Source organism: Lycorma delicatula, chromosome 4, assembly GCF_047948215.1.
Source record: "Lycorma delicatula isolate Av1 chromosome 4, ASM4794821v1, whole genome shotgun sequence".
In the NCBI taxonomy this organism is placed as follows: Eukaryota; Metazoa; Arthropoda; class Insecta; order Hemiptera; family Fulgoridae; genus Lycorma; species Lycorma delicatula.
The window spans coordinates 156,451,928-156,474,913 of NC_134458.1; the positions used below are offsets into that span (position 1 = coordinate 156,451,928).

Sequence of the window (22,986 nt, forward strand, 5' to 3'; positions counted from 1 at the left end):
GAAACCTACTCTCCTGCCTTCCCATTATTTGAAGCTGAGTTAATTATTTTAAAATCACCTGACCAAATCACTCTTCCCACCGAACCTTGCTAATTCTACTGCATCTAAATTTATCCTATCCATTTCCCTGTTTAAATTTTCTAACCTACCAACCTTTTTTATGATGGTGCCTCCATAATTTTTATATTAAAATGCAGAGAGCTACATTTTCTTGGAAAAAAGCATCTGTAGTTTTCCATAGCTTTGAGCTGCACAGTACTTGGAGAATTGAGTGATGTTGATATGGCCATTTAAGTCGTCCTGACCTACACCCTTAACAACTACTGAGAGAGCTGCTGTCCTCATTGAGGAATCATTCCTTAGTCTGGCTCTTAACAGATATCTCTCCGATATGATTGCACCTTCGGTCCAGCTATTCTGTATCACTAAGCACTCAAGCCCCCTCTCCGACGGCAAGGTCTCATGATTCATAGAGGGAGATTATTTGATGGAATAAGATTTTTAAAATCTTATTTAACTTAGAAATATTATCTTAACTTAAATATTATCAGTTAACTTAGAAAAAACTTTGTAATAGAAATTAATAAATGATACTTTTTTGATTTAGAGTAATCAGCACCAAATTATAAACAATTATAAAACTAATTTTGTGGTTCTGATAAATTTTAAAAAGTATAAATTAAACTGGAGTAAATATTTTTTTATATTTTATTTTTAGTGAAAATTGTTATTTGTTCATTTCTTTTGTAATAGTTTTCTTTAGTTGTAATTATTTTAAAATATGGATAGCTCTAAAAAATTTCTCCTTTTATGAAAAAAAAACTATTTGTCAGAAATTCAATAAAACCTGGTGCTTGATAAAGAAAGAACGCAGAAAATAATGTAAAGGTACATACCCTCAGTTTTTCAGAAATTTTGCGTGAATGTAGATTGCATCTCAGAATGATATTAGATGTTACTCCATTACATTGTAACAAACCTAGAAATACAAATATTGGTGTTGGTGACATAAAAAATATCACCGAATAGCATGAAAAATGTGATAACTCTTTAAAAGTATTAAATATTGAATCCTCACTTTCTAATTAATAAAAGTTTTTATTTCCAAAGATTTTATGAAGTTAATTTATTAAGCTTTTATAAAGTAAATTTTCTGGTAGAATATAAATGATGCCTGTCTTGAATAGTTAAGTCTTGAATATACAGAGTGATTCAAAGAAACGGGAAATTTAAAAAATTTAATAACGTTAATGAAAATGAATTTTATTTCATGTAATTGTACAAATGTTGCCATTTTAGGATACATACATTTTAGCATTTTAGTTTATTTTTTAAAGATGACATCTTGCACGTGACCTCCTCTTCTACGTAAACACTCACGATTCTCTTTGTTAAATTGTTCATGGTTTGACGTAACATCTCAACTGGAATTTCCGCAATTGCTTCTCAGATCTTTGCCTACAGTTCTTCCGTTGTAGTAGGTCTACTGTGGAACACTTTGCTTTTAAGGTGACTCCACAAAAAGTAATCGCAGGCTGAGAGATCAGGCGATCTGGGAGGCCATCTAATGTCACCATTTATTGAAATGACACGTTGTCCAAACAATCGGCGTATAGCTGCCATCGACATTCGTGCAGTATGTGACGTTGCTCCATCTTGTTGAAACCAAGCTGTGTTAAGAATTGATGGAAATCTCTTTTGTTGTTCCACAACAAACGTTTCAAGCATGGCTACGTAACGAAACAACGTCACTGTAATCGCAAGCCCGTTTTCATCCTCAAAAAAATAAGGGCGTATAACACCGTAAGATGACACAGCACACCACACGGTCACTTTCTGGCTGTGCAACGGACGCTGGTGTAGTTGCGTAGGATTTTCTTGTGCCCAGTATCTGAAATTTTGCTTGTTAACAAATCCACTGAGGTGGAAATGCGCTTCGTCTGACATCCACAGTTCGTGAACAAACTCTTCGTTATCATTTATCTTCTGAAGCATTACATTACAGAATTGTGCTCGCATCGTTCGGTTTCAGTTCCTGGACGATCTGCAACTTGTATGGATGGAATTGCCAAGTCCTTCACTAACATTCTTCGAACACGTGAACTATGCAATTGTAAAGATGCTGAGAGACGACGGATTGACAGATGTGGACTTCGTGTGACAGCATCTTGTAAAGCTTGAACATTGTGGTGTACGGACGGTTCGCTCACGGCCTGGAGGTTTCTTTTTCATTGCCGAACCAGTTTCCTCAAAATTAGATATTCATGTTTTAATTGCATGTGCTGATGGAACACGGTCTTGCCGTCCCAAATTAAAATGACGGCGAAATTCTCTACGTGCTCCCTCCACACTGTCATTGATTTTGTAAAACGCTTTGATAGCAAATGCACGTTGCGCACCACTCCAAGGATCCATGACAACTAAATGGCAGGTTAAGTTAGTGGCTGGCGCCACTTATCAAGTGGTACCAATCGCCCACGGCTACCAACACAACTCAAAATTTTCTGTTTCTTTGAATCACTCTGTTTAAACAAATAATAAAAAAACTATGTTACGTGATTCTATTTTGTTTTATACTTAAAAAAATATAAATTAAATTAAATTTCACTAGCAGTATATTAAACAAACACTATGTAGATTGAATACATTATTTAAATGAATACTTAAGCAGGTTATTTCTAACAGGCTACATCATTAACTTTATAAATATTAATGACTTAAAGTATGCAATATTTATAGTAAAACAAAAAAAATCAAAATGTTAGGTAAAAAAATTTCAGTTCAATTTAACTCACTTGATCAAATTTCATTTTTTTACCTTAAAAATTATGTCGTATAAAAGTGTAACTGAGAAAAAAGAAGGTTCTTGGTAAAATATTTTAAGTCCTAATAGTCAGAAATTATAAGTTTAAAAAAAAATTTTTAATTGTTAAGTCAGATCCCATGGGGGTAACCATTTTTAAATTCAGATTATTTTAAAATTATTTATTTATTTTTTGGCTTGATGATATCACCACATGATAATCATGTGTGTGGGATATGGAAATGGAATTGGAATTTTGTAGCACATGAAAAATACTATGCCTTACTGGGATTTGAACCCAGGACTTCAGGATGAAAGGCTAAGACACTACCACTCTTCCACGGAGATCGGCAGAGTAGTAAATAATTGTTTGTGTAATAAGTTCTGAAATAGCCTGAATACATTTTTACTTAATGCATGTTTAAGTTTTAAACTTTCCCAAATGGATCAATTTTTATTATCTTTTACTTTACAATCATATCTTTATTGGTGCTGTTGCAGCATACCTATAAAGGGGAAAGTATAATGATAGGCCAAAATTTTGAGTATTAGGATTTTTGCAAATATCAATATTTCAAGACTTCCTACTCCAAAAAAAAAAAATTCAAATTTCTGGAAGTACACATGTGTGGTGTTGTATTTTGACTACTATTTCTAGGCTGGGTCAACGTAGTTTCTCTGAAAATGATTAAAAAAATTTCTACATATGTAGCATCGATGGCATTATTAAAATCTTGGATAAAATTAAGAGTTGGGAAGTTCTTCACCAGTTTGAATTTTTGTATAGTGGTTTTATAACATTGATCTTTAGTATGATGGAAGTACTTATTAAGTTATTTAAAATTCCAAAGTTTTAAGTTTTAATCGCATTTAAGGGTGGGAAATATTCATCATTATTTCTAAAATCTGTGTCCAAAAAAATTGAAATTTGATACACATACGTGACTACGTATATCCCAGCTTTGGGCTGACTCTGGACCCCATTGTAGAAGGGGCATCATGGTACACATAAGTAAATAATGTTTTTTTTAACTTTGTGGAATAATATTGGACCATATTGGGTCAATTTATTGAAGTAAATAATTACTCGGTAAATAAACTTTAAAGCCTGAAAAAAGAAGACAGAACAGAATCTGTACTTAAAATTATACATTTTTTTATGTTACATTTTTAAGATAGTAAGTTCAATTGTATCTAATATTTATAATTATATGGAAAATTAAAAAAAAAGACTTATGGGATCCAAACTTAATTAAATTTTTTTTGAGTTTATTTAAAAGAAATTAAACTATCCATTTTTTCCTTTCTTAGCCCTTATTTATTTTATATTTATTTATTTAGTTATTTGCATTTAATGATACAATTTTTTTTTGGGGGGGTATAAAATTAATTCATATATCTCAAACCTCCTTTTTTTAAGTTACATCTGATAAAACATTTTTCCCTGTTTTCTGCTCCAGAGATAAAATTATGCTACAACAATGTGTATGAGTGGCTATTTGTTGGAGTAATGTTTGCAGGAGGAACAGTGATCAAATAATAGCCTTGATTTTATGCTGCTTTGAGACAGATTTGAATGTTTTCTATCCTGTATGATCAGCATTGTAGCCGCTGGTGTACAAAAGAAAAAATGGAATGAATATTTATAAATGAAAAACAGATTTTTTTCTTCCATAGTGATTAATGCTGATGTGACTAAAATACATCTTTAGATAATATTCTGCTACATAATACTAAGTAGTAAAGGCATCAATGAAGCATATTTTGTGCTTGTATATAAACAATAAACTTGTGAAGGTGGTTTCAGAGTTCAGTGCTTAGTTTGCCTTTCATAGTTAAATGTTAAATTGCAGGAGTTGATAAAACTGAAGCGATAATGTAGAGCAAAGAATCATGGTACAACATACTGTCTGATTCACAACTTTTCTTTTGTCAAAGCAGTGAAAATGTAGGAACACTGGATCTTTGTCTCATCATTAAAAATTAGGATTTCACTCTGTTTTGTAGCGTGTGAAAATGTCATGCCTGACCGGGATTCAAAGCCAGGACCTCTGGATGAAAGGCCAAGACGCTACCACTCTCGCCACGGAGTCCTGAAGATAGGTCACATTTAATAGATCTGAAGAGCCTTCAGACCTATTAAATGTGATTATAGTAAATGTAATATAAGTTAACCATTATGATTATTGTAATTTATGTAAAAACTAATTTCATACAGAAATTAAAAATTTTAATAATAAACAATGTTTTCTCGTTTCGGGTAATGCCAAAACAAAAAAAAACTATTTATTTTTATACTCAACAAAGGAACAAAAACACACCAAAGATTAGAAGAAATATCTTCACAAACAACTAAATTCATATTCCTACTTAAATAGAAATCACAGTTTAAGTAGGACAGTTTGTCAATTCTCTTAGTAGCCTGTGAGATAATTAGCCTTATAAAAATAAAAATTATAAAAAAAAACGTATGAAACAAATATATAAAACGTTGTACTAAAATATTAACACTCCTTGACAGATATGATGTTGTAAATGCAATTTAATCTTTTAATAATAATAATAATAATTGTTTATCGTAATTTATGTAAAAATAAATTAGTTTGATATAAAAATTAAAAAATATATTGAACAATTAATAAATAACAAATTATTGTTTCTGGCAAAATTGATTTTCTGTTCCAGTCTGGACTTTGAATGTCCAGATTGGAATAATCTGATTCTACAAGAGCTGCAACAGAGGTACTACATGTATTTTTGTAGGTGTAATATTATTATATGTCAAAGATAACAATTGTTTATCATAATTTACCTAAAAGTTCATAAGTTCAACACAAGAATTTCAAAAAAATATTGAAAAATTATATATCAGACAATGTTTTTTCTGCAGCAGTTCCCAGCCTTTTCATTCCCATGGACCCTTATAGCCCATACTGTACTCTGATGGATCCCCTAAATTTTTTCATATTTAATGTTAGTTAACTTAATATACTCTAATGAAATATCTCAATAATGCAACGACTCATAGTGAAATTACTTTTCAATATTAGGTTGTAAATGTATCTCTGAACATATTATAAAAATGAACATAATACTGCATGATGTCACTACGGAAGAAAATTTTTCAGGCTTACTGTAAGGGACAGTTGACGTTTTGTAACTGCCAGTTTCCCGAAGACAGTTCATTGTAGATACTTAAAGTCGCAAATCTGGTTCTACATTAATTTTATTTCTATATTTGTTTTGTAATATGACTAGAACAGAAAATGTACACTCAATACAAGTATGTTGATGCAGTTAGTGTTGTAATACGGACTGCGAATCATCTGGATACATCAGTTGTGCGCACAACCAAAATTGCGACAGGGTTGTAATAGGAAATACAATTTTCAAGCTGGAATCGCATAATAATTTTAACAGCTCCTCTTCTGCTGTGACGGGAAGGTTAATTTCTTTCACCATGAAAGGGTTTTTTTATACATTAATTATTTACACTGCAGAAAGGGAAATAATTGCCTTAATTTCAATGCCAGTAACACAAAATATTCTTTTATATGTTCGGTGATGTCAGACGAGAGTTGATCATTATTTGTTGTAAGAAAGTCACAGAGTGAAAAACAAATTGAATTCTCGATTAGAACTTGGCATGACCATAAATTAATTTTTTTTATTGTTACTTCAATCTTATCCTAAATGAAGAACACTGTTAAAGATGGATCCTGTGGTGTGGAACTTGGAGCATTTAGGAAGCTAAAAATGTCGGATACGATGCAAGACATGCAGGCTAAGAAAAGTTCCACAAACAATTTCTGATTCAAATTTGGAGTCTCTCTTTTTCTGTTTAGCCTCCAGAACCAACATAAGATATTACTTCAGAGGATGATATGTATGAATGTAATGAGTGTAGTCTTAGGTCGACCGTTCCTGAGAAGTGTGGTTAATTGAAACCTAACCACCAAAGAACATTGGTATCCACGATCTAGAATTCAAATCCTTATAAAAGTAACTGCCTTTACTAGGATTTGAACCTTAGAACACTCGACTTTGAAATCAGCTGATTTACGATGACAAGTTAACTACTAGACCAGCCCGGTGGGCTAAATTTGGAGTCTAAGAAGAAAAATCCTCACCTTGTCAAGCAGCTGAAACAGTGGCATTAACACATAACCAGCACAATTCTGAATGAATGAGTGTTCGTGTTCACTTCCCATTTCTTGACATAGTGCAGTGAAGATGCAAGAATTAAAAAGACCGAGATTTAATGAAATTTATTATTTTCACTGCATCATCAAGAACGGATTATATTCAAGTAAGCACAAAGTACATGAGGCCAATGCTTCATGATGAATACTATGAGTCTATTTCACAGCAATGGATTGTATGTATGCCACAAGTCCCTTAAGCTTTCCTCCCATAGTCCTAGCAGCAACTGTGCACATTCCAAACATTTATCCCAGTTAATGTCAATGTGAAATTCACATTTCAACTAATGTAATCTTTACATTTTCCACAATTTCATCAATTTGTCTTTTTATTGTGTTATTTGATAACAATATTGAAGACACTTTCTTTGTACATGTATCACCACTGATGATAGTTGTTGTTCTCTTCACTGCAGGAAGAGTTATTTCATTTGCTATCATTTGTGGGTGTCCTTTTTTAGCTACCATATGAGCAACTAAATAGGAAGCTAGAATGGCCATTTCGTTGTTTGAATTTTATGCAAAACTCTTCATTGACTTTATTCATTATTTTGTTGTACAAGCCTATTTCAAAAATATTCTATTATTTGCAGTCATTATCTTTAGTTTGTAAATGTCATCACAGTTTTGAAGGTTTCGTGAACTTATTTGACTTCACTGCAAATAACACATTTTGGCTTCTTCTCCCTGCCTTTATCTAACACTCTGAATCTGAATGCTAACTATCCAAATATTTTCAAAATTTCTTGAACTTTGACTATATTTGTGAATTTGAAACTCTACATGAATTGCTGTCTTCACTGTTCGGACGCTTTAGTGAACCTAATTTCAAGCAGCGATCTATACTGTTAAAAGGAAGATTAACTTTAAATCACAAATGCCTTGTTTTGAACTTCCAAGAGAACAATTGACCAAGTCTGCTCACTCATACCATAAAGAGAACATATGAAATAATGGGAAGTGGCTATAAATTACAAAAAACTCTGCCAAAATAGTTAAAATTGTAGGAGGTAGGATGTTACTTCTGTTAACAAAAGATAACTGGCAGGAAGTAATGGATTATTCAATTCTCCCCAGGTAATGGTACAATAATACTTTTGGAAATTTTTGTGACAAAACTAAAAATATTCTTACAAACTGAGAACGTTATAAATTAAAGTTTAAAATAATCTTATTTCAAAAATAAAGTTAATATTACTTTTTATTTTTAGGATTGTTGATTTTGTTTTGGGTCTCATGGATCCCAGGTTCAGAACCGCTGGTTTTTTTATTTCTGGCAATTTCAATTTTTTTCACCAATCTCAACTTGACCTTGTAGATGTGATTTAGTAATCCGATACATATCAGATGTTAGAAAGTACCATGACATACGACTATAGTCGTATCATGATAAAGTACAAACCATGAGCTATACTAATTGGTTACTGGGATAAAACTTCTATAAAAAACATTCAGTAACTATTAAGCAAAAAATGTAAAAATTGACATATACTACCGTTCTTTAATAGTCAAAATATGGAAGTAATTTCAAATTTTACTTTAAGTGGTTTTTGAGTGTTTGCATATTTTATTATTAATAAAACTGAAGAGATCATGAAGATAAGATTTTTGAGATTTATTTTTACTTAATGAATCTATATTCTATTTTCCTTTTTTTCAGTTATTCATCAATTGCTGTCATAATAGCAGCAATGGATCATAGTAAATCAAGTTCACAGACAACTTTGCCTCCCCTCTCCATTACATCAGCAGGTAATGAGTGTAATCCACCAAGTCTCAATTTTTCTAATGATGATATAAATAAATGGGCGAGAGATTTTATGACAGGTGAGTTATAAAAAATGTAAGATTTCAGATATTTTTCAGTAATTATTTAGAATGATATGCGCATTCAAGTTGATAATCTTAGCATATATTGTTGTTTTCAGCGTGCTGATTGTAAATGAACAAATAAGTGCCACTTTGTCATAGTTTTTAAACGGGATAAGATTAGCAAGCGAAACGAGCTTAGGTTGTTTGCTGATATCGTACAAAGTTTTGTTTAATTTCATTTATTGTAATTTAATCGCATTAACATTTCATTACAATCTATCAATAACAGAAATCGTACAAATTTCATTGAAATTAGTAAAACAATTCGTAGTTAATTACATAGTTAAAGTTAGGTTAGGTAATGAGTCCGTGTACTGAACTTCATTTGATATCAACATAAACTAACTACCTTTTCCTTTTTTAGCCTGCGGAACCACTGCAAGTTATGAGGATGATATGTGTGAATTTAAATGAAATGTAGTCTTTTACATTTCCAGGTTGACCATTCCTAAGATTTGTGGTTAATTGAAACCCAACCACCAAAGAACACTGGTATCCAATATTTAGTATTCATATCCATATAAAATTAACTGCTTTTACTAGGATTTAAACCTTAGAACTGTCAATTTCAAAATCAGCTGATTTGAGGTGAACATAACCTATTGCTCACTAAGCTCATCAAATATTAAACTGTCAAATTTAAATGTAAACACCAGAGAATATTGATATAAATTCAAACATCATCACTGCAAACTTTTTGAATTCTCATCACTGCAGGAATATGTAATTTTTTAATGATCATTTTAAAACCTTATACATCAAAAACTACAATATAGCGACGTCTTTTTTTGTTTATTTACAATCAGCACCCTAAAAACAACAATCTATGCCAAGATTATTGATCTTTAATTGCACATCATCTTTCCAAGTAGTCTACCAATTATTTTATTTTAATGATTATATTTGTTTTAAGTGTAGTGCCATTTTAAAAAAAAGACTGTTAACATAAATGATGAAAATTTTCTCTTTTGAAATGTGTTCATTGTGTTCTCTCTTTGCTGTTCATGCTGTTGTTTTGTTGTCATTGTTATTTAGATAATTTTTCTTACTTTCATCTTATAGATCCTTTTATTTCTACTTCCACTTTCAATATATTTTTTGCTCTGTATGGTTTATTTTTTCCATACCAGTATATTTGTGATCTTTGCAAAGTAATTTTTTTGCAACCCTTATAGTTAGATTACATTTAATTGTACAAAGCTTTATTATTTTTTGCATTATTTAAGATAACTTATTTCCATTATAATTATGTTACTTAAATACAGAAATGGAATTGGCAATTTTAAAATTAGTCAAAAGTGACCTGCTACTAAGCATGTGTTTATTATTAGTGGTAAGAGCTGTGCAATGAAAGTGCTATATTTTTTAAACAAATAGCATTTATTTTATCAATACCAGGAATGAGTAGTAATAAAATAAATATAAGAGTAGTATAGTAATGCCGGTTCTGGGTCAAGGTCAAACCTAACCTAGCCTAACGCAAGGTTGCCAAACCTAACCTAGGTCAAAGGTCACGCCGTTTCTGGGACAAGCAACGTTGCCAACAAACCTAACCTAGCCTAAGACAAGGTTGTCAAACCTAACCTAAGGCGATGTTGCCAAACCTAACCTACGTTGTCAAACCTAATGCAACAGTGTGAAACCTTACCCAAGGGTGAGATATGGCAACACCGCAATAGATTTGTCAACGTCGCGATATACTTGTCCACGGGTAGCATTAGGGCACGCAATAGATGTGGCAACACCTCAACATAATAATAATAATAAAGGTCACGCGCATAATAATAGTAATAGTAATAGTGCTGGCAACGTCTCACGCAAGCAATAGATTTGACCACACCTCAACATAATAATAATAACAATAATAATAATTGTTTTAATTTTGTGTGTGTGTAATCAGCGCGTGCAGTTTTCCTGTTTTACCAAGAGAGAAAAAATAGTTTAATCATATATGTTATCAAGTCCTCCGCGTCAGTTGATAACAATAATAATTTCTGTAATTCCCCTTTTCGCGCGGTTTTCCTGTTTACCAAGAGAAAAAAAATATTACTATTAAATTATAATAATAATAATAATATTTTTATTTTAAAACAATATCTTATCTTTTGTAGCGAATGTATTTTCGCGATTAAATTAATAATAATAATATTTTTAATTTTAAATCAATGTTTTATCTTTTGTTACATATAAAATAACAATTTTATTTTTGTATGTGGTTTTCCTGTTTATCTGTTTTTAAGTCTACTAGTTTTATATAAAAGCGGACAGATTTTTTCATAGATTTAGCGTCTTCTCAGTGTACGAACCTGCTGTACGACGACGATAAAAAATATTATAAAGGTGAGAAAACTTTCTTAATAATTAGAATTTTAAATAATATCTTGTAATTTTAATTGTCATTATTATTAAATATTTAATAATAATGATGATAATTAGATTTTAAGATAATATTTTATAAATAATTATTTGCAACAATATTACTATTTTGATCAATTTAATTTATAACAGATGTCGCAAGATATATTTTCTTCAGATGATCAACAATTAAATGATGCAGTCGACGAGGCTGCCAGTCTGACGCCTGCTCCGAGCCTTGATACTAATAGTCACTCATCTTTACCAACAACGAGTCAAACAAATACGAATACTTACCGACCACACTCTCCACAATACAGCGAGCCTGTTAACAGATCGGTTAGTAGTGTCAATGATGCTAACGCTGAAGAAGACCGCCGGGTAGCAGCAGGGGAATGGGAAAGGTTGTTGTATGTTGCGTCACAAGTAACTGAACGTGAGCTATCATTTGCAACTTTAGAAGAAGAGGAAACTGCACCGCTTCTACTGAATGAAATTTCACCCTCCCAGTCGTCCTCACAAAGGACCACTATTACAACTGAATTGAGGGTTGAGAGCAATGTTGATAATTTGGTAACTACATTTTTTAATATAGTTTTTATTTTCACTAGTAAAGTAAAAACGTTTATGAAGTTTTATTTTTTTTTTTCTATTCTTTTTTTTCAGAATGGTGATGAGTATAATACGTTTGTATCTGTCGCACGTGGGCTAAATAAGAAAGTGAGCAATATTAGGAATGTATCGATGGAGTTGAACCGTTTTCCTGTAGAGGCAAAATAAATAACAAAAATATTTTTTGGAAATGTTCAAGGAAATGTTGCTACATCGTTTATCGGATATTATCCTTTGACGATGAAAAAATCGTCGTTTATAAATCGAGTGATAAGTAACGGTTACAAAAGCGATTACAAAAGCGGTTACAAACACCGGTATTAAAAGGGATAGATTTGATGAGGTGTTTATTTTGCAGGATTAATTGCGCAAAATTTATAACATGTACTTGTGGTCATCCAATTTGTAAGTCGTGCAAGAACAAAATAAAACCACCAACCAAATGTTCGTTACGCGGTGACAGCACAATTTTATTTTTTAGTAAATGTTTTTTTAAAAAAAAAAAATATATATAAAATACATGTGTATATACCATTGTTCTTCTCTGTTTCTTTTCAGCATGATTGTGGAGTAAGTAATGGAAAATATAATATGTATCCTGTAATAAAAAGAGATGATCAGATTATTTTTTCCTTAAGAATGAAATAGAAAACGACGACGATGATGATGATGATGATGATGATGATGAAAGTTTTGTAAATCTTACAGAAAGAGAGGCTAAGAAAAGAATATTATGTAAAATTTGTTTGAAGATGAAATTGGAATAGTATTTATGCCATGCGGTCATAATGCATGTAGAAAATTTGTAGTAAAATTATATGGAGATGAACCAAAGAAAGCGGAGGAAAATCGTTGTCCATTCTGTAGAAAGGTTGTTGTTTTAACAAACAGACTTCGTCAATAAAGGTAAACATATTTACATATTACTTTATGTGATTTTATATTTTTAAATAATAACCGCATATACTAACGTGGCTGTTTTGTTTCAGTTGCAATCGTCGTCGTTGTTGCAAACTGAAAAGGATGATTTAGTTAATGAATATTGTAAGAGATTGACATCGTTTAAAAAAAGGTTAGAGGAATTGGAAAACGAATTAGAAATCTATAAAATTAATAATCGCATCAAAAGAATTAAATTGAGAAATGTTTGTTCCGTTTGCGGTACTGAGTCGAAGGAACCAAACCATGTCGAAATCTGATTTGAAGAAATGTTGTATTTATCAAAACGCGGAACAATATTTGTGTTGAGTGCGGTTTTGTGTTCGAATAAAAAACTATATTTCTTCACAGTTGTTTATGGCACTGCGAACTCAATCCTGATTGTAATACCGCCAAAGAAGCTTATGAGTGTTACAAATTCTTTAAAGTGAGCGATGTATTTGATATATTATTACGTAACACGTTCAGGTACTGGCCGATAAAATCGTTTAAAATTGATGATATGTTAGAGACGGGGTTCTATTTTACCGGCGTGTTAGATACTGTGGCATGTATAGAGTGCGGCGTTGAATTATTCGAGTGGGCGGATGATGATGATCCATTTGAGGAACATAAGCGTGCGTCTCCAAACTGCGTACTAGTCAACGCTTCATCAAAGACCAAAGAAGTGAGTTGATGTTTGTTATATTCAGGCGTCGCGAACCAAGTCTCGTTTGATATATAAGGAAATCGCTAATACGTTTAATGTTATTTGTTCTTGGAGCAGCAAGCTGTAGTCGACAACAAGAAACAATGAGTTCGTCCTCCTCCTCATCATCACCGTCCGAGAGCGAGAAATATTTTTCTGCAAAGGAAAAAAATGCATCACCGAGTGACGGCGGCGGCGAGGAAAATGTCGAATCTGCTACTAACGAAGAAGAGACTTCCGAATCTGCTACCGACGAAGAAGAAGAAACTCTCCGAATACGAGTCCGACATCTCCAGCGATTCGTGGATTATCGGTTTTGTTCCAGGAGGACGAATAATATCATAACACCATTTGATATGTATTCTAAAAAAGCACTTCCCTTTATCGATAATTGAAATAATAAAAAAGGGTGAATACTTCGGTAACAAAACTGATGTAGTAAAGCTAATTCTTTCAGATGTTATCGAATATGAAACTTTGCAAAAGAGATTGTCAGACTGGAATTTCTATCTTGTATATTATTTGTAAATATTTTGTATACAAAAAATAGTTCAATAAATAATTATAGCTGTGATACAATAAGTTTTTTTTTCTTTTGTCCTTACGTGTTATTCTTTTTTAGTATATAAGTGATGGTTGCGATGCAATGAAAGTTACTTCAACGCTAAACTATGAGTGTAAAACAAGGTATTGCAAAAGAGCTTCATAAGCAAGCTCGTAGAAAATTCCCCACGAGACATGTTGAACTAAAAGGGGTATTTGATTTGTATCAAGCCGATTTAGTTGAAATGATTGATTATTCTAGAGTTAACAGAGGATATAAATATATTCTTACACTAATAAATTGTTTTTTCCAAATACGCTTTTGCTTTTCCTTTAAAGAGTAAAAAAGCGGATGAGGTTGTAAAAGTTCTCGAACCGATATTTCGAAAATATAAAATCAAACACTTTCAAACCGATGATGGTAGGGAATGGTTTAAATCAAAATTGAAATCATTATTACTAAACTTTAATATCAATCGTTATTCGACTTATTCGGATAAAAAGGCGTCAATAGTTGAGCGATTCAATAGAACTCAAATCTAATATGTGGCGTAAATTTACCGAACAAGGAAACTACCGTTGGGTAAGTATATTAGATGAATTAGTCGTTAACTATAACAATAGGGTACACAGGACTACTGGTTTTAAACCGAAAGATGTTTCTTATAAAAACGAACGCAAAGTGTTGATGAATATATTACAAGCTGTACGAAAAAAAGACCGTCGTTGCCATGCGATTGCACGAAGTAAATTTAATGTAGGCGATCAGGTAAAAATAAGTAAGTATAAAAAGACATTTGCAAAACGATATCTTCCGAATTGGACGAATGAAGTTTTTACAATCTGTAAGGTAAAAACAACGACGCAACCGATAACGTACATTCTTAAAGATAGGAGGGGAGAAGTAGTAAAGGGAAGTTTTTATGCAGAAGAACTTAGTAAAACGAAATATGGTAACCATTACTTGGTGGAAAAGATATTAAAAAAAGAGGTAATAAACTATTTGTTCGTTGGTTGGGGTTCGATAAGAAAGAAGATTCGTGGATAGAAAAGAAGGACCTTATAAAATAAAAATACTTTGTTCCAAACAAGTTAGTACAGTAGAGATGACCACCGCCGAAGGGCAAGATCGGAAGTTAACGGTAATTATCTTCGATCGTTTAATAGGCGATATAATCGATTTCGATGCGAAAAAGAGACATAGCCCTCTTTTTCCGAACAATATCAGATGTTTGGTTGTAGGTCCTTCGAATTCAGGTAAAACAAATGCGGTTTTCAACCTTTTGTTTGATCCTAGCGGATTAAAGTTGAATAATATGTTTTTTCTAAATCATTGTATCAACCTAAATATTTATCTTTAAAAAGTTTGTTGTCCGTTGTCGAAGGAATAGGTTATTATCCTTACAGCGACAACATCATTGTAGCACCGGAAGACAGAGCCAAATTCGACGATGTAATATGCGAAAAACAAAATAATATAACAAAATATTTCACAATGGGTCGTCACAATAATATCGATGTAATTTATATGAGTCAAACGTATAGTAAAATCCCTAAGCAATTGGTTCGCGATAATGCTAATTTCCTTATTGTGTTTCGCCAAGACGAAAGAAACCTAAGACATATATCACGATCACGTTACACCTGATATTCTTTTGAAATGTTTAAGGAAATATGCAACGAGGCATGGAACCGTACGCAAAACGGATTCATGGTAATAGATAAGGAAAGAGATATAGATAAAGGTCGTTACAGGTTTAATTTCGACACTTTCATTAAAAAGCCTGCTGAAAAAAGCATGAAAACACAGCTTGCATGCTAGTGTATAGGTCGGCATACAGGCTTTTAAGAGCCCGTACGCATCGTGTAGGCTACTTAAAGTAATTTCTTATATGTTTACGTTCAGTATAAGGTTGAATGGCTACCTTGTCAGAACATGAGCGGATTACCGCAAAAATTGCAGAAATCCGCAAAAGTATTAAAAGGAAACATGCCGATTTGACAAGAGGAAAGTTCGAATCTGACCTAAGATTACGGGAAGATTTTAAACCGCTTACCGAACCCCTGATTAAGCTTGCTGAACAAATCGGATTCTGAAGAGGTTAAAACAAAGCAGTCGAAGAAAGAAATTTACCCGAAGGTGCTTCCACCACCGCGTGAGTCCGCCGAAGAGTTGAAGAATAAAGAGGAGCAGGATTATCGTGAATTTGAGAAAATGTTGGATATGAGTGCTATGTTCGATTTGTTGACTGAAGAAGATAGAATGAAGTATGGCAAACGTCACTACTATGATGACGGTTCGCCGAGTATGCGTTCTTTCGGCGAGGTTCGACAAGGAGGAAAACCGTTGTTTAGCGAGTTACATCAAAAAATGGATAGAACCGGTCTGCTTTCGCTGGAATTGCTCCCGCCGCCTGACACGGCCGACGACGAGATGAGCCGTTTAAGACGAAAGCAAAAAGCTAAGAGGTTTAATTCATACATGGCTCGACGCCGGATCGAAACGCCGGCAGCGGTCGAAATAACAGAACCGTCGCCGTCCATGAAGGAACGTTCGAAACAGAACCGACTATCGAAGAGCTGCTGCGTACCCCCGACGGGAAGATGAGGGCGAGCATGACTGTCAGAACCAGTCTTCGGGAAGGATTGGCGCAAGAGTACATGCTCGACGCAATCAGGGACACGGAGAACAACTTGGACGGCGTCCACTTTGACGGGAACAGTCTGAAGATCGGTGATGCGATCGTAGACTTTGATCGAGAAAGTAATATTCTCATAAGAGAAGTGACATACCCTGCTAGTCGCGGTCTGTTCGAATTGCTCTTTAGAAAGCGACCCATGTCGTATACGGAAGAAGATTTGGAAGAGTATAAAAAAATTCTGATCGCGACGAACGCGCATAGAAGACATCATTCTGCCCTGGAACGCGTGAAGACAAACCCGGGACGTAAGGACATGGATATAATAAGCAAACTGTTTCCGCCCGGCCCTTCTAAAAAACGAGGAAAAGGTCTTATACCTTCTGCGATGACGTTGAACGAAAACCGTAAAATAGAATACGTTTATTTTGATGATCCTAACGAAATCTGCGAGAGGTTAAAACTGTTGATTGCGTCAAAGAAAGCCTGTAATACAGCTCATGATAATGAAATTATATCGATAATCGAAGAATTAAAAGAACGAGGGCTGATAAAAGAGAAATGCGTACTGTAGTCTAGCCATTTGCGATCATGCCAATCAACAGGTTGGGTCAGTCTGAACTCAGCTCGAGGATCCCGTTCGGGATCACCAATGAGGGAAATATCGACGCACGCGAAAAAAGAATCTTTTATTTGGCGTATGCAGAAAATTACGATGATGCCGTCAATATGAGCGACTGCTTGTATATCATCCAGCAGTACGCTACAAATCGCGGTATCTTAATGTGCGAGGAGCAGAGCAATCTTAAAGTTGTCGATTTCAAAGGCGGTCGCGCCAAAAACGCTGCTAATCCGGAAGATGAAAACGATCTAATAACGTTAAGTTATGCGCTGTTCCTTATCCAGCAAAAATTCGACGAGGTCGTCAATATGATGAAGAAAGATGAATTTCTTCTGATGATTTCTTCTCCATGTTGCAGACCTCGTAAGAGGTCTGCAACATGGAGAAGAAAGATGAAGAAAAAATTTCTTTCGCTGGTAAAATCGCGAACTACCCTGGAGGAAACATAGGAATTAATAAGAAGACTGAAAACGAATCTGATATAAAAACGGAGGAATCATATGAATACCTTTAGTCGGCTATAAAATGAGGAGAGCGAACAAGCGAATAACCAGTAAGAAAAGAGGAGGCGGTTTGGTAAGTTCGATCGCAAAAAGTATTGCAGGAACAGTACTCAATCGAGCGGTAGGAACCGTACTCAATCGAGCGGCAGACTTGCTTCCTTTTGAAGCTCACATACCGGGTTACCAATATTGCGGTCCTGGTACCAAATTAGAGAAAAGATTGCGGAGAGGAGATCCAGGGATAAACCCTCTCGATAAAGCTTGTAAAGTGCACGATATAGCGTACAACGCTCACAGCGATTCTGTACGGAGAGCTCAAGCCGATAAGGAATTAGCAGAAAGGGCCTGGCAGAGGGTGACAGCACCTGATTCCAGTATTGGTGAGAAAGCTGCTGCGTGGGCGATAACAAACGCTATGAAATTAAAAAGCAAATTCGGCGGAAAACTAAAGAGACCATCGAGCAGAGGTGTGCGGAGAAAGACGATAAGAAAAAAAAGAGGGGAGGGTGTTTATCTGGAGCCATATCGTCCAAAGACTGGATGCGGTGCAAAAAAACGACGTCGTCACCGTCGTCGTCGTCAACATCGTGGCAGACGAAGGCGTTAAAATTACTGCGTAATCTTCCGAATAAACCTTTGACTGACATAGCACTTCTACAATTTGCACGCAAAGTGAATATACCATATTTCAGAGGGGTTTTCATGCGCGATACACTACCGGATAGAATAAAGAAATACGAATCGGGGATAGTGAATTTAGACAGCGTCAACAATTCAGTTACACATTGGGTGTGTTATAAAAAACGAGGTGTAAACGCGGTTTACTTCGATAGTTACGGAAACCTACGCCCGCCTAAAGAGTTAACGCGTTATCTCAGATCCGGCGACGGCGGAAACGACATTGTAATCAACTATAATTTATATCGCAGACAGGGATTTGATTCAGTCATCTGCAGACATTTGTGTTTGAAGTTTTTGATATGTTCTGTCTGAGCGGAAAATCGTCCGTGTTGTCTACGGATTTCTTCTTGCCGATAGAACTCGGCGATACCGCGTGGGAAATAGGTCTCGTCGATTTCATGTCACACAACAACATCGCCAACGTAGAAAAAGGAAAAAACATGTTTTATTACGGCGACGGTAAAAAGATTACGCTACCTCAGGGTATGTACGAGATCGAAGATTTGCGTATGAAACTGAAACATGGGTTTGCTGGTTGCGAGGCCGATAACACGAAGGAGGAATCAAATGCGATTAACGATGTTGATTCGCTCAACGCAGCATGGGAAACTATCGTGTTTAATGAATTCGAAGGGCGATTGTAAATATGAAACGCAAAATCGAAGTATGAAAATCTCTCAGAAATGTGTTTTCAACATCGCGGTCGATCCTACGACGATGTATTCGCAACTGTTTTGCTCTGAAAAAATCGATTTTACAAAACCCTATTCGATCCGTAATCTTTTAGGATTTGACGCGATCATCCTGCTCCCTAACACGTTGCACATATCCTAGAGTCCGATCTGTATTTCGACTGTAAACGCGATACGTATAACCTGTAACATCCGAGGTTCATACGTAGACGGAGAAGAAAGTCATATAATTCACGAATTCTTTCCTAGCGTCGGACGCGGATATAAGATAGTTGAAGTACCTCACAGCGTCATTTATTTTTTGCCGGTGAACACCAAGTCTATACGAAATATAGCCGTACGTGTGTGCGACCAGAAATCGGAGCTAATAAATTTCAGCGACGAAGAGGTAACCGTGAGGTTGCATTTGAGACGAAGGAACGATGGGGTTGATTTTTCTCGATGATGCAGAATATAAATCTCCTCCCGCAACCACAACAACAGACAGTCAGACTGAAAAGCTTAAACGATTAACACGAGAGAACGTGCGTTTTCTCGAATCCTTAGGTTTCACAGTCTTACAGCAGCGCAATGGGCGGCAGATAATTAATGTCGATTCAGTAAACGCGGTGTTCGATGATACAATTACGGGTAAGGAATATCATACCCACTATCCTTACGCGGCTACAACATTTAATAACAACGATGAGATACGAATCCCCGTTCAGCAACAAGACGTGTACACCCTTCCGTGCGACAGTTACTTACACATCTACGGATCGTATTGTGACGCTAATGGAGCGGCAGACACGACTCTAAAATTATGTAACAATTTCGGCGCGTTTCTTTTCGATGAAATCCGGTACGCAGTAGCCGGGCAAGAAGTCGATAGGGTCAGAAATGTAGGCATAACTCTACAATGAAAAACGCTATTTCGCTCAGGAATTCGGAAAAAGACGAAATTTTCACGGCGGGTTGGACATCGTCTAACGTAGATGATATCCAATCCGCCGATAACGGCGGTTATATCAGCGGGGAAACTGGTAAATTTAGCATTATGTTACCTCTAAGGATGCTCTTAGGTTTCTTCGAGGACTACAACCGAATATTGTTGAACGTAAAACAAGAATTAGTCTTGCTTCGGGCTTCCACCGATAATAACGCGGTAGTTGTTCCTGCTGGAAAAACGTTCGCATTAAAAATCGTAAAGATCGTATGGAAAATACCGTACGTGAACGTATCAGATGAAAGGAGGTTATCGCTTCTCAGACTCGTCGATCGAGACGAACCCATTTCTATGGCTTTCCGCAGATGGAATCTGTACGAGTATCCGTCTCTGCCTAACGGAAAAGACACTATATGGACAGTGAAAACAACGACGCAAGCGGAAAAACCTCGTTATGTGATCGTGGTATTTCAAACTTCAAGAAAAGGAGATGCTACAAAAGCGCTTCTAAGTTTGATTCCGTTTCTCTTAACAATATACGTTTATATTTAAATTCGATATACTATCCGTATGAAAATATTCAAGGAGATCCGCTAATATTTTATGAAATGTTTAAGAATTTTCATCGATCTTATTACAACAGGAAGTCTGAAGGCATGTTATTCGTTCCGTCCAAATACCCATTTATACCGTTGATTTTTATAGATTGTTCAAAACAGAGCGACACCTTGAAAACTTGCGCAGTCGATACAAAAATCGAGATCCAAACATCTGTCAACATTCCTGAAAACACGACCGCCTATTGTTTAATGATAAGTGACTACGTCGTACAGTATACCCCTTTAATAGGAACAGTAAGAAGTGTTTCTTAATTAGTATAGATTATCATTTCTTAGACTCGACATGTCTTTTTTCGTGGTCGATTTTAGTTGTTTTCGACTATCTGATACCGTCGTCGTCGACGATGTATATGTCAAAGAAATGGCTATTGTTTCATTGGACGGCAATCTCAATTCGAACAATATTTATTTAAGCCGCCTTTCGACTACTACGATATAATGTTTCAAGCTACAAGATCAAAAATACAAAAACTACAAAAAGAAATAGGACATAGTTGGAATTCGGGGTTCGTTTCATATTCAAGGCTGCCATTTATTCTAAAAAATTTAGCGCCTACGTTCACAATATATGCAAAAGGCGAAGACAAAACGATTTTGCTAAAACATATACTAAATAATGATAAAAATGTACATAATGATATGTTACAAAGTGATGGGTCTTAACGGGTATGATTGTCCTCCGATCAACATGTTCACTTGTAAAACGAATAAAATCTGTCCTTTCGGTGATAATCATGAATGCGCTATGAACAGAGTTATATGGCTGCACATGTGGTGGTGTGAGCAAAGCAAATTCTATAATACCGTAGAAGCGGTGGGAAACGCTATGGAAAAAGTTTAGAAGTGCTGTTTAAACAGTCCCGGACCGGAAGTCTTACGCTATCTTCCTAAATCGTTCATCATCGACTTACGGACATTACGTACCTGCAAAGGTGTACGAAGATCTATCTGTACCTGCAGCAAGATCCAGAAATCGAGATCAGTCAACAGTTTCCTGAAGCCGGCAAAGATTGGAGTCAAGTTTAATTTTTTTTTATTTTTGTAAAAAATTATTGTATGTAAAAATTAACGTCAATCTGTTTGTACTTACTATTTGCATATATATATATATATATATATATATATATGTAATTGTACATTGTAACGTCGTTCCAGCTGTATTTAGTTTTAGTTTTTGGAAAAAATAAATAAATTTATATAAAAAAGAAAAGGCTTGTTTTTTCTAGATATGTTTTAATCTCTCCTTCCTCTAAACTATTAGAAATATTTATATTTATGGGGTTGCGATCGAACCGGTATGATCATTCTTCAAACGAAAACTGTGAAAGCATGTTCGTTCTAATATCGGTTTCTTTGCTGTAGTGGTTAGTACTATCGCTGCAAACAACTTCGATCCGAATCAGTTTCTGCTAAACTATGGTTACCTAAAAGGAGGAGATAACGCGAGTCTGGCCGATGAAGCGATAGAAAACGCTGTGAAGCTGTTTCAAGATTCTTTCAATCTCCCTGTAAATGGCAACTTGAACAACGAGACTGAAGCCTTTATGCGCGCCCCCAGATGCGGCGTAGCAGACGTTTTTCCGTACGCGGTATCTAGAATCGCTTGGAGAAAACGGGAAATAAAATGGCACTACCAGCGGACATCGGCTGAAAAGATGCAATTAGCGAGAATGGCCTTCGAGGAATGGGCAAAGCACACCCAACTGACTTTCACTCACAATTACTACGAATTTGATATTCTCATTTCAGACAAATACGGCAGCCACACGTATGCTTAAAATGATAAAGTCAGGTGTCCGAATATACTTGACGGTCCTGGTGGTATCTTAGGACATGCCTTTTTCCCAATACAGCAAACACCTCGTAGAGATCCATATAGATGAAGAGGAGAATTGGAGTTATGATCTTGACGGTAAAGCGGACAAAGGCAAGACCAGTCTATTTCATACGTTTTTGCACGAGATCGGGCATGCCTTAGGAATTCGTTATTCTTACAGTAAGGATGCCGTCATGTATCCGTATCTAAATGGACGAGCAGCAAACTTGAGCGAAGACGACATACTAGCCGTGCAGTCGCTTTACGGCAGCAGCATAGCTGCGACGAATACTACTCGCAAACCGCCATCTACACCTTCCGCAACCCCCGCAATCACCGACGTATGTGCGATAAACGAAGATAGTAACTATAAAACTCAGTACTTGTTAGTCAACGGTAAACTTTACGTAGTCTTCAAGAAACACCTGTGGATAATAGACATCACTGACGGTGGTAAACATGAAACCAAAAGCT

General features: G+C 35.1%; 1 protein-coding gene across 1 annotated transcript in view; it reads left to right on the plus strand.

The window, feature by feature from the left end:
* Positions 1-22,986, plus strand: part of LOC142324000 (uncharacterized) — a 131,665-nt gene that overhangs the window by 5,223 nt on the left and 103,456 nt on the right. The window contains exon 2 of the mRNA XM_075364538.1: positions 8,666-8,832. Within this exon, the coding sequence (XP_075220653.1) occupies positions 8,697-8,832 (136 nt within the window). The 5' untranslated portion in view covers positions 8,666-8,696. The remainder of the gene's footprint in view (positions 1-8,665; positions 8,833-22,986) is intronic.